At 42.1% G+C, this 13,073-nt stretch overlaps 2 protein-coding genes and 1 long non-coding RNA gene across 6 annotated transcripts in view; 1 reads left to right on the forward strand and 2 right to left on the reverse strand.

The window, feature by feature from the left end:
- Positions 1-8,550, reverse strand: part of LOC111268731 (coiled coil domain containing protein Alhambra) — a 15,479-nt gene extending 6,929 nt beyond the window's left edge. Inside the window, exons 1-5 of one of the 4 annotated variants that reach the window (XM_022847910.2) lie at positions 8,236-8,550; positions 6,878-7,253; positions 2,455-2,534; positions 1,917-2,123; positions 1,490-1,642 (exon numbers count right to left, since the gene is read on the reverse strand). In XM_022847910.2, the coding sequence (XP_022703645.1) occupies positions 1,490-1,642; positions 1,917-2,123; positions 2,455-2,534; positions 6,878-6,986 (549 nt within the window). In that variant the 5' untranslated portion in view covers positions 6,987-7,253; positions 8,236-8,550. Of the gene's footprint in view, positions 1-549; positions 1,440-1,489; positions 1,643-1,916; positions 2,124-2,454; positions 2,535-6,877; positions 7,363-7,845 lie in introns of those variants that run through there. The other 3 variants (XM_022847883.2, XM_022847903.2, XM_022847928.2) reach the window with 3 other exon arrangements.
- On the forward strand, positions 8,495-10,807 carry LOC111268773 (uncharacterized). Its single transcript, XR_002685397.2, has 2 exons — positions 8,495-8,624; positions 8,891-10,807. It is a non-coding gene; the product is annotated as an uncharacterized LOC111268773 (long non-coding RNA).
- Positions 10,090-12,421, reverse strand: LOC111268765 (uncharacterized). Its single transcript, XM_022847941.2, has 2 exons — positions 12,039-12,421; positions 10,090-11,875 (listed from the first exon to the last, which is right to left on the reverse strand). The coding sequence occupies exons 1-2, from the start codon at positions 12,376-12,378 to the stop codon at positions 10,905-10,907; spliced, it is 1,311 nt and encodes a 436-aa protein (XP_022703676.1). The 5' UTR covers positions 12,379-12,421; the 3' UTR covers positions 10,090-10,904.
- Between the last annotated feature and the right edge of the window lie 652 nt (positions 12,422-13,073).

Here is a 13,073-nt window from a genome sequence, read left to right on the forward strand (position 1 = left end):
TGACACAATGAAAAATAACTGCTGTTATATTATACCGACCTTCATACGTAACACCTAGAAAACTGAATTTCGAAATTCCTAGGAGAATCGAATCAATAAATACACTAAGCAAAGTTATAAATAAGCGTCATGAATAGTTGAGAATAGAATCATAGAATAATTAAATAGCGGGGCTTATGTTTTTCCAAAAGAAACTGATTTTACTAGGTGTGGTTATATAGACATTATGATTACTAATTAATATACCCTCTGCTTCTTGCTGCTTGCCCTCATTTATCAATAATTTAATACAATCAAGTTTTTTTTTTATTATCTTTTTCTTGTTCTTACCGAAATTATTTAACATATTTCAGATCTACAATTGCTACTCTTTGAAAATGTATTCGATTTAGTGACAGTGTTAGTATTCTGTTCTATCGCAACCCTCCTTCATAGGCTCGCGTTAACATTCCCGGCGTCTTGTTGTTGTATAGAGAGATGTTTCATGACTTTCTAAAAAAGCTGTATGTTTCAACTGTAAGTTCACCTAACTCGACATCAAGTGCTTACCGCCTTCCAGATGCGATACTTTTTGAGATACAAAGCTGGATCTGCTAGAACGTTTTGAATAGCTCCGCGAGTTCTTCCAATATTTCTCGAAATTGCAGTTATTGTCAAGCCTTTTTCTCGATAAAGCTTAATTACTTTTTGCTCATGGGGAGTTAACATTGTACGCGAATTTTTAACAATCGTTTGTTTTGCAGCCCGTCTCAGCTTGCGCTCTGCTGCTTTATCCATTTCTCACTTTTTTTTTACTAAAGGTACCAGCCGATATTTTGCGCAGCATTAAAAATCATTAACAAACAGACCTGGGTCAGCATGATCAAGCGATAGCTGCCACTTTTATTTTTGTTTTGACTGAATTCACGCCAAAGACAGGAGTAACCAACTAAATGTTACGTGCTCTCGCTGCAATTGTAAATATAGAGCTAACGTCGCATGTTTATCTCGTACATGTGAATGTCTAACTGTCACCTAATGTGTTACTTTGAGGCGTTTACGGCTATTACGAATATTTATATTATTGTCAAATGAATTTGATAGTGGACAAACAATGATGAGACACCATTTACTTTACGGCCAACTTTGGGGACAATTAAGCGGAACGGTTCAAATTAGTCGCTGACCATATTCTTCGTTCTGAACACATCACAATAAATTATGCTTCGATTTATTCTCACCATACCAATATCACACCTAAAATAGTTTTTAACGGTGACATATGTATTATTGGGTGTGTACCTTGAAGGATATTAATAATAATAATGTGATGAATCGGATCTGAATTTATACGTTCGTGTAATTGAATCTTCAACGTTACTTTTCCTTCTGTTGCCTCCGGCTTTCAGCAGTAATTCATTTTATTATAATTAGTGCGTAATTCGTACGCACATGCAGTATAGACACAATCCCTTAAAAGTAGATAGTAGTGGGAGTACTGAAAACTTACCAACTTCTGATAATGATGTTGACAGTAACCGCAGTATTTCACATTGTCCATATAATTTCCTGCTTCTTCGCACAGAAGGCCTGCAGCCTGTGCGCATGTTACGTGGAAGTACTGTTTACACCCTGACTTATTGCACTGCATACACGCTCCCAGCTGTAAAGGCAACATCATCAATCAGAATGTAGCAAACGTCACCAATAAAGAAAAACAACGTAAGAGACGCGAATTCATGTAAGAACCCAGTCTATTTAGCGAACAATAAATATTATCCAAATCGAATCAATTCCTATGCAACTGTGTGTGCATCACAGCAAATAAGATCGCTTCAAGTTATTACACTTCAAATAAACCTCGCGGAACCAAATAATAACAAAATGTCCAAGCTCGTAATGTCAGTTTTTTACATAACGGCGCTTAGATAACTTACGTTTGCATGGCCTGAATCGGTGCATAGTGAGCAGGTCTTATGGTATCGATCTTGAGGGACCATTTCCAGCATAATGGGTTCCATCGTGGTAACATTGCCGAAACGGACCTCGGGGATGTAGAGGGCACAAACCACATGTGCCCAACCGCCTCCCGAAGAATCCGTTCGTTTGAGGGCGCCTTCCCGGGAGGGACACAGCTCGCAGCGCTACAACGCCACAAACAGCAAGCTAATTAGAATATGAACCCAAAACGGCTAGTTACTGGTAAAAGATAGGCGATATATCTATTCTGCTTGACACCGCTATACCTTCAAAATGAGATTAATTCACTTCGTACCGAAACACAAAGTACGGTAGAAGACGATTGGAAGTCACCAGACATTAGAAGAACATAGATTTGTTTCGACTTTTGCAATGGTAGAAGAGTTAGCTGACATAAAACTGATTGATACGATAGTGCGTATTTTCGTGGTAGTTGAAGAATATCGGTTGGCCGAATCTAGTTAAGCCACAATTGTCTTACGGGATAATACTTACAACACGAGCTGTCCGCTCCTGTGACTCGCATTTTCGGCAAAACCACGGGCCCGTTGGCACTTGCACGATACCGTAACACGCTGAAATAAACGACAAGCGGATCGTCAGTATGGGTATTTGATACAGACCTTGGCTTGTGATTTACCTTTACGTTCTACCGGGTCGAGCGTAGTTACGTCGATGATAAGACCATGGGAATGGTTTTACATAGATGAATAGTTGGACAAACCAACCCTTTTCTTATCGCACGTTTTGTCTTCGGTTGCACTTTCAATATATATGAGGTACCAGTGGAAGACTGATAATATGATTTGGGCCTATTTAAGCCTTTATTTGAACACCTACTCAGATTACTCTTCGCGTGATTATGTAGCACAATAGAACTTTAGTGGAAACCACAGACAACTATTCACCGTTGTTTACAAGCATATTTCACTGCAGTTATTTTTTAATATCTACAATTTACTCTTTTTTTTTTTAAACCAAAATATAGTGGATATCTCACAGACATACGTATTTGCAGAAGACTAACTCATTGTGAACCTAGTAAACTTGTACCGCCATTCGAGGTATCGAAACTCCATTGAAGCGATTCAAATGTATATGCTTCAAGGTTTTTGTGTTCGTTTTGTCTTTTGGTTAATATGGTTAATTTTAGCGATTTAGTGACTCCGCACAAGACAAAGAAGAAAAAAGGAAACTATATTTCCGCCCGCGCTAAACCAACTACAGCAGAAGATTTCCGTGTTTATTTAAACAAACGTGAATTATCGACAATGTGTTTAAACAAAACATTTCACTAGCTTTACTGGCCAAAAGTATATTTACTATTTTGTATTTCTCATCAGTCAGGCATTTAGTTAATTGGACCTATAATTTAGCCTACTTTCGTCACGACGGCAAAAATTCTCTGCGCAAAACTATATCAGAAGACTGCTAGATATAAGATTTCCAATAATCATGGTTGAAATCGTCCTGGGTGCAATCTGCAACGTACAACTGAAACTGCGAAGTGCAGCTACTGAAATTATTTAAACAAGGTCGAAATCGGGTACAATTGAACCGGCCAGTTAATAGTTTCAACATACACGTCTTAACTTATACCTTACCATATTATCATATTAGCTTATAATTACGCAATATCTTCTGGTATTCGAGTCCTCTATTTCTTTTTGATACGCCACCCCCACATGTCTCCAGTTCGTTTTAACTTTGTGCAGACACGCATTAGTGTTACCACGCGGCTTTCACGATCACTACTACGGCAACCATAGGCAACTAGTCCCTAACGTTTACCTGCATTTTCCCCATTCTACTCATTCTCTTAATTTTTGTCTGATCAGGCTGGCAGACGGCCGACACTCAGGCACACCTATACGATAGGTTCCTGATTTTCGGTGATGCAACTGCAATCCTCGTCACAGCAGTAATCGTAACAACAAGACCAGCAGAAGCAATGACGATAACGGTGGCAACATTGTCGCACCACCTCACGTGCCGACCGTCAAGCTAATACTTAACAGCTGCTGTCTTCGTTAGCTGGTGCGTAAGCCAAGAAACGGTCGGTCACGCAGCCCTCAGTCGTTGATGTTAATGGCTGCCAATCGCACGCTAGTTCGCGCGCAATCATCGACACGACCAGCTACAATAACAACCGTCGTTAGGCGATAAAGACTAAACGAGCCGACGCAAAATTAACTACGAATTACAATGGCTTTCTCCTGCTAGTGGCAGTACTGCCGCTGCTGCCAGTCGCATGTGTTCTGTACATCTCAGAAGGCGCAGAAAATAACAGGACACAACAAAGGATGGCGGCATCTGGTATGCGGCGAAAAACAGCAGATCATACTGGCACTTGAACGAGGCGATAGTTGCAATTGCAATGCAAGCCAAGCAGTCCACATAATGGCTAATGCAAGAAGTGGCATTCTATACAACAATGACCACGACCGTCACCACTACTTTAGTACAGGGCTATTCACTGGTGGATGGCGGGTACGTAGCGTGGAGATGATAACCCTGGTAGTTCTACATCTGATTACTATGAATAGTTGTAGACTAAAGTAGACACAGAGTTAGATTCTATAATAGATTCCATAATTCTAAGAAAAAATACAACGCGTGAAAAGCGCACACAGACGTCAACAACCTGGCACAATTTCTCAATTTCTGTTGTAACAGTATCACCAATGCAGCTGCTTAGCTCGTCAATACAGTATCAACTATCATCGATAGTAATAACGAACAGCTGGTAGTAGAGTAACACTTGAAACATCCACTTTAGCTCTACAAAAGGTAACAGCCGACGAAAAACCCCAAAAAAAAAGAAAAATGAACCACAAGCAGCAACAGCAAGCGACAACTAAAGTGACACTGCTCGTAACGATACGTTAATTGTGCTAGAGCTGGTACTGTCGAACTATTAGGATCAAGTCCAGACTACCAGAATTTCAAGAACGACAAAAAGGCGCCAAAACATCAGCTGCCTACCACCGCTCCGGCCGTTGGAACTGTATCGCCGCTACTATTAAAAATTATATGGGAACTAATCAATTTAGTTATAGTTACGAAAAGAAAAGAACAATGGAGTGCGAGCGGCAGTTCACAGTGGAGTAACAACAGCAGCAACATTAGACAGGTGATGTTGACGGTGGTAGTGGGCGCAATGTGCCTGTTCTGTGGGTGGTGCAATACCTTCGAACTCTTTATACTGCTGCTATGATTGCTGCCGGTCAGTATCAGTACCATGATCCCGCCACAATTTATATCAATTGTGGCTCCAATAGTCCTTCATATCAAAAATCGCTGCAGTAGTACTGAGGGTCAGAGAAGAGAGCTTGAAACAAGCAGTGCGTTTCACGAGTCTATAAGAACAGTACTGCCATGTGCAAATAATCGAGTGAAATAACGATGCAGCGGTTACATTGCGCTAATATATTATTGTAATAGGCTACAGTATAATTGGAAAACGCAAAATGCATGGATCATGATACACTGACATAGAACGCTGCTACACAAAGTAGCGAGACTGTTTGCTGTTGCCTTGGTTACGGATAAAATAGCAACAAGTGATAAGAAAAGAGCATCAGAGTATCTGCGGCTTAGGTTCGAATCCGTTGACAGTTAAAAATGCTTGATGGCAAGCCGCTTATAGACTAGCCAGTTGTACTATTTAAACACCAGGGGGAATAAATACGAAGTTGAACAATTTAAATACCAGGGGGAGTAAATACGAGGTGGAACAATTTAAACACCAGGGGGAGTAAATACGAGCTCGATCCTTTGTTCAGGCAAAATAAAATGTGTTTGTCATAAGTAATAAACAAGTAATTATTATTTAGAAGTGCTAAAAATGGATAGATAACGAAAAAGATTCTGCGCAGCCTAAGAAACGCAGTGTATTTCACACCATACCTTCGAAAATGCAGCTATTCGCAACGTGTGGTACGTTGTAACCAGCTGCATTAGTAACCATGGAGCAAATAAAGACAACGTTTGAAAACTGAGACAATCAAGATTCAACAGCCTGTTGGGAACAATAGAAATACAGCGTATTATCATTCTGTCGCGTGGTTTTGGTTCTGTTTCATTTGCGAGACCAAATTTATGAAGTAGCATAATAGCGTACTTATTAAACATGGCATATACTGAACTTCGGAGAAATGAAGCGCGGATGGATTTTTTTGTAAATATATTAATATCTTCCATAAAAAAATGAATCAAGGTGTGAGTACATATGTAATCACACTTTTGTTTATTTTTCATATTCATATGTGAGTGAGACCATACACATATAGTTACCCAGTCGCACGGCAGTGTAAGGTTTTCCCGCCATTACAAATCGGAATGGAACACCTGTCTGCGTTCATCCAATATATAGGTTGAGTAATTTTGTCTACAACTTTTTCGTGTAAAAAGTTGCTTAGTAATGCTTACGATACTACGTGTTAAGCAAGTCAATGATTAAACTTTTTTTTTAGGAGTCTGTGTACAAAAAACTTACATACCGCCCCCGGGTGTTCTTTTACGGCAGCGAAATAAATTATGTATATATTTTCTTTGCCACTTTCGCCGAAAATGCTTGAGACATTGCACACGCCTTGCTTGTTAAGCTATGTTACTCTCCGTCTAATTTCCTTCTTAGATAATATGACTAATAGTTATAATAACAATGAATAAAAACTTATTTGTTTTCCATGCTCCTGCTGATTCTATAACCATCAAAGCTAATTATCTATGTATATGATTAGTTCTGAAAAGAATCCTGGGTACTATCACCACTGGTTCCGATTTGTTCTCCCCTGTAACATATTAGTTTTTTACGTTTATTCGCTCCTTAGTCCGTCCCTATATATCCACTGATATATGTATATGTGTATCTACATCTGAGTTAGTTCCTGAGAGCGGGTTGCTAACTTCGTACCTTGGTGTACAGCTACGTTGCATCCAGCACCATCACAATAGACGAGCGGGTTTTCGGCCCATCCCCGCTCGTCGGAGCACACACAACAGCCGCCCAACATCTCTTTCATCTTGCCCCAGAAGACACCTCAGCAACGGCGCTAACCAGCATCAGCAATGGACGATGGCATATACGAACGGCCTGGACAGGAACAGGCATACTCCTGTCAGAAATTGACGGCTGTTGTTTCTGTTGTCGTTGCTTCAGCTGCTGATAATGACGACGACGAAAGTGGTGGCGTTGGCAATGGCAAATTGTGCCCCCCGGAACGAGCAGCGTCTCCACCATTACCACCCCCGAAGCCCAACGGGCAGCACGAACTTGTTGTTGCGCACCACTTCGCCACCAAACACAGCGCGGCCCAGCAGAAATAAGAACAAAATGCGAACAAAATTCACCGTCAACAGTCAGCTTACTCACTTTTGGAAAACACCGCACTTCCGAATCTGTCTGTCACAATCGGAACAACACAACAGAATTAACTTATCCGTGAATATGCTATATATATATATATATATATATATATATATATATATATATATATAGGCATATTCATCTAAGATCATATATAGATATATATATATATATATATATCTATATATGATCTTTGCTTTTCAAACAATCGTCGATAGGTTGAAAGAACAGGTGAGAAGACGTAGTACACTTGATTCGTTAGTAAATCCAAGATCGGCGAAAATCAAATCCAAATTTTTCCGCACAGAGACCCACATACACGCACATGCCCCTCACGAGCCAGTAACAGAATATACGAAGCTCTTCTCTGAGAGAATGCTGGGACGTCAAAACGGATCCGTTCGCATATATGCAAAATGTATCTGTATTTATATATTTTCAGATATAGAAATACCTATCAATAACACTGTCACACATTTGGAATCTGACTAGCCGGACAATGTGAGGCGGCTCACCGGTTACACTGCACAGTGGGTGTTATTTCCTCTTCAAAAACGTTTTTTATATTCGCAGCGATGATCAGTACACTGCCTTCCGGCAGGCAGCTGGGATTACCGCTGCCAGGTCGACAAAAAGAATAACTGTATAATACTTTATATACAATAGGACTATATCCTGCATACGGTCCACTTTTTTAGATGACTCTGATTTTCTCATATAGCATTGTAATTTTTGCGAGGGAAATATCCAATTGTATTAAAATGATGATGATAATTATTATTATTATTCCTAATCCTGGTGAGATGACAAACGGGCTTTGATAACGATGAGGCTAGCAATGTCGCAGTCGAAACTGTTGTTGCAGTTATTTAGCAATGGACTTGTAACACTATCAATACCAGTACCTCTGCTAGCGCCGCTCAAAATACACACAACAAATCTCGTATTGCGTAGACTGTTATCTCCCACTAGCAGCAATAGCAGTACTCCTACAGCCCATCATCATAACAATATCAAGACGTAAACATCAGGGCAGACAGACACCCAGCTCTGTTGATTCACAAGGACTGCTGCTATGTAAAAAGGACTCTATATACAGCAGCGCTGGGAGTCAGTGAGATAATCAGTTAACCTGCACGCGGCAGCCTTCTTGCCTTTTTTCCGCTACGAACCAGTAACCACCGAGCGATTAACCTGCCAGCGCTGCTGCTGCCCCTACCCAGGGTCCCGACTACGGCGCTGGTACGGCGGCCATGTTTTCATAAACATTAGATCATTCTACCCAGTAGAGAAGGTATGTCAAATTCAGCTCGGCACTAAATGTCACCGAAACGCTGCTCAGGCGTCCCGTTAGAATTTTCATGTTAGGTACAAAACTAAATAGATCCGGCCAGTGACAAAGTAATATTCATTGATTTTACTTGATTGCGTTATTATAACACCAGATTAAATAGTTTACCACTTGGTAATAATGTGTGAAAAAGACTGTTCCAAACAAGCTGCCGTTTTGGCGCGCAGTTTGACTGAATGAAGTATTCCACCGTTGCTTATTCGAGACAGAATCTGGAAGAAGCCATCAGACGATTGGCGGGCGGGCGATTCAACAGCTGCTGGTTGGCGCGAAAATTTAAAGATACAAGATTTTCAACGGCTGCAGTACCGATGGAAACTCATTGGGGAGATATTTTAATAAACGCTCGTCGCCTTAGAGTTTGTTTACGTTCAATTGGTCGTCCGCTCATTTCTCCTCGCGTTGTCACATACTAACGGAATTGCTATCAGCACCTGTCGCTGTAAGATGATGTATCATCTGAGATGGTCTAAGCCCGAAACCAGTCGCAATCAAACACTAGCTGCTCACCATGCTCACTATTAATTTTATTTAAATAATTTTATGCTGGAGTAAGACAGCGGTTTAAAGCCGTGAGGTCGTACTGGTGGTAGCAACAACACTATCCAAAGTATAATTTAGTAAAAAAAACTATTTTAGTAAGAGCTTTTATTTTTCATTATTTTCGTGTTTGAACTTATTGGTTGTAGAGGTATCAGCAGAATATATATTATCATATGTAATGGAACGTACATTACTAATAGCAGCTATTTACTTTGTTACCACGCATTGCTTTGGATGAGCTATCTCTGTAGTTCAAACTGGTGCAGTTGAGTTGGATGAATATAATCGAACAAATTTATGTTCAGTCTAAGCTATACACTTCTATATTTTACGTAAGCTATATATAATGCCCTCTAAACAAATGCTAGATAACCAGAAATTACGAAATCCGCAATACTCATACTTTTAAGAGTAAATATTAGTATAAATTATAAAAGATTTTAAGGCTATTGTTCTCTGGGGTAAATTGTTAACTGAACTTAACCGTTAATTTTGTTCGGTGCTACCTGGCAGTACCACGCTCTAACGAACTACGTGTCGTGCAGCGTCAGAAATTTCTCTTAACAGGCCACTGTTTGTTGCAATAAGCATCAGTTTCACGCGCTTTTGAAATTGCCGTTTGGTTTTCGTTGACATTCTCGGGGTTTTCCGCTTTTGGTCAAATCTATTTTTTTTTTTTTATCTACGACTTCAATCACATCATGCCCGTTCTATCCGCCAGTCAACTTTAAAATCCGTGAATCTACTTTTTCGTAATTCCCCCATGTACCCGTAATCTCCCTCATACTTTTATATGTCGTGCTATTTTTCATCTTACCTACCATTATACTTAACACCGTATGTAATACAAAAGACAATTTCGGTATAAAATATCACAGTCAATTTATTAAACATCCTCTGACTTCTTGACTTCATCATCTCATCCGCCAATGGCGGGGGTTGACCTAGTGTTCGTCTTTCGGCGCGTCTGTTTTATTAAGTTCGTAGTTAATACTATTTCCGCTAAATATAACTAGTGCTCGTCTGTGGTGATGTTATGGTCAGTCTGCTACCTTCGCTAAATGTGTCTCCTCTTCGTGTATTCGACGAAAATCGCGCTTCATGTATTCCTGTGTGATCTTTGGCTCGTGACGCCAAGTTTTTAGTTCTTCATCCTAGAAAGGTTAGTGATTCATCCATCTCAACTACTCTATCTCACCTTTTCGCCTTCCTGCGCTCCATCGAATATATATGCATAAATCAAATATTAATTTGATATATTTTGCAAAAAAAAAAAGCAAAGTGAGACCCCGACGTGTCTACCACGACCCTGTCGGTTCGCAGTAGACGACACCCGAGCCTCGTACGTACTTGGCACTGTACTTTTTTGAAGCTTTTTGAAGATACGTTTGAAGATCGTTGTTGATGCTGATGATGACGATGACGATTGAAGGTAGCCAATTTCGACGTTGAAGTCTTTTTTAGCGAAGTGGTGTTGGGTGATGAGCCGTCGTGACGGAGAGCCGCCGCGCATCACCATCGTCGAATTTGCACCAAGTGCGGAAAGAGCATGCAGATAGATAGATAGGGGGGGGGGGGGAGGATAGCAAGTAGGGACACCGAACACGTGCGTCTGACGGATAGCATGTCAGACACCGTGTGCCGATGGAGCCCAATAGTAGTTCGATTTGTCTTTTCTCTTTAGAGAGACAGAGGCGACTCTGACTGCAGCGATCCCCAAGCCACGCATGCAAACCAGCTCCGGGGTGCAGTATCAGAGCAACAAGCGGATGGGGACAACCTACCGTGAGTGGGCTGCGAGGGTCCGGCAACAGAATCGCCGGCCCCTCCTGAGGCGCCCTGAGCAGCTTGTGCGGCGGCCGCGAAGGCCAGCACAGCTGTCGGGTCCTGCGTGTTCAGGCTTGCCAAGGCACCGGGCGTGGCTGCGTCAAAGTTTATAGCCGGCTTGATGTCGTCCTTCGTCAGGTTGTCCGAGCTCGAAGAGTTGTTGTCCTGGTGTCCGGCACCTTGCCGAACCTCAGTCATGCTCTGTTCGAGAAGCTTCGACGGCTCGAATTCGGCCTCCTCGCCTGCCGATTCGTCATCGGACGCGCCACGCGTCTCATCAAGGTTGTCTTCCGCTCCACTCTCAACACCAGACCCCTCGTCTCCCGAGCCCTTCTCGGAACCGGCCGATTTTCGGCGCCGTTTCCGGTTTTGCTGTGACATCGGCGAGTCGGTTTGACGGAGAGGCGTGGACGCATTTGAGTTGCTTTCGTGGCTAGCCATGCTAGCGGCTGAGAGCGATTGGGAGGTGGCGTTTTGGCGCTCCTGGGCAGCCTGGGCAGCCTGTGCGGCCTGGACAAGTTGCGCCTGTGCCTGCTTTAACGCAGTTTGTTGCATTGCGGCGACGAGCGCGTTTTGGGCGGCGGCGGCGGCAGGCGCCAAACTCTGGGCTAACGGCGATGCAGCAGCGACTGCAGCAGCGGCCTGTACAGAGGGCTGTTGCTGCGCCAACTGTGCGGCTTGTTCCGACTTCGCCAGATGACCGTTATGGCTGTGGGTATGCCCGCCGCCAAGCGACGCTCCTAGAGGACCGCCAACCGAACCTGGAGGTACTGAAGGTACGCCAGGTTTTTGGCTGCCCGACTCATTCGTCACCTCGGCGAGACCTATGGGAGGAAACAACAGACAACAACTTGTATAACTTTAAACGTAAACACAAGGGGAAACGCGCATGACAGGCAATCGATCTTTCGTCCAGAATTTGGAAAACGTAATAATCCATTTTTTTAATTGAAAAATAAGCATTAGTACTGTGGCAGTTGTACGTACCTTTGATTTTGAGAGCTTCAGCGGCCTTGAGAAGGGTAGGCAACTGGTCCTGACTCACATTGACTTCCCCCCGATACATGAATTGTACCAGGGCTTTGAGGTCAACAAAACGAATGTCCTTAAGAATGACGATGGGATGCTCACACGGATTCTGGATGAATAGACTCTGAAAGAATGGGCTGCACGCGGACAGCACCATTTTGTGTGCGCGCACTGATAGCCCATCGCAGGCCAATGTGACGTCAACAAAATGTTCTGAGGACAATAGCTGGTCGAATATCGACAGCATATTCGACTGGTGGTTGTTCCATTTTAAACAGAACTGTTGCGTGCTACCCATCTTTGGTCTAAAATCGAGAACAAAAACAGCAGAACAAAGCGTCGTTAGTATTGTTTTTGGTATACACTGAGGTTTTTCTATATAGAAAACGAAAATATCTCTTGGAAAATTATGCTTAACTGGCGTAATACGAAACCATTAATAATATTATAGGAACCATTAATAATACTATTATAATATTACTAATAGTTACGTAAAATACAAATTCGAATCATATGCGCGCGAACATGCGTAGAGAATTTCCATTGGCCTGGCTATGCTGACCTTATTCCCATTGCTCACTAAAACAAACCCAAAACGAACGGCAGTTGGCTTTGTGCAGCTCGTATGACGCCAAACGGATAGCTGCTACTAACCGCTGACTAGACGCACCGAAAGCCATCACCCATTGATGAGATTTAGGTCAACATGGCGCAAGAAAGTAGAAGGGAAGCGGGAGAAAATGACGGAAGAAACGTTGCGAAAGAAGCAACAAATCTTCCTAATGATACATCGACTCTGCTTTTAATGTTATTTTCGAAACGGTGAAGAACGTTTCTACTTATCAGTGTTCCTTATTCGATAAAAGAAAGTTCTGCGGTGCAAAATTCGAAAACCAATTATAATAAAAGAACAAGGCTTCCATGCGGCCGTGTGGCAACATTGCAATACAGTCCATGTGGAAAAATCAATCCGATATATCGAGAAGCCGACTC

The sequence above is a fragment of the Varroa jacobsoni genome, unplaced genomic scaffold, assembly GCF_002532875.2.
Source record: "Varroa jacobsoni isolate VJ856 unplaced genomic scaffold, vjacob_1.0 scaffold_139, whole genome shotgun sequence".
NCBI lineage: Eukaryota > Metazoa > Arthropoda > Arachnida > Mesostigmata > Varroidae > Varroa > Varroa jacobsoni.

What these genes read in the sequence shown, in the direction of transcription:
- LOC111268765 (XM_022847941.2), bottom strand. Translation starts at nt 12,378, where the DNA reads ATGGGTAGCACGCAACAGTTCTGTTTAAAATGGAACAACCACCAGTCG. An exon ending in TGAAGCTCTCAAAATCAAAG is followed by an intron (nt 11,876 to 12,038) that starts GTACGTACAACT and finishes TTCCTCCCATAG; the next exon opens with GTCTCGCCGAGGTGACGAAT.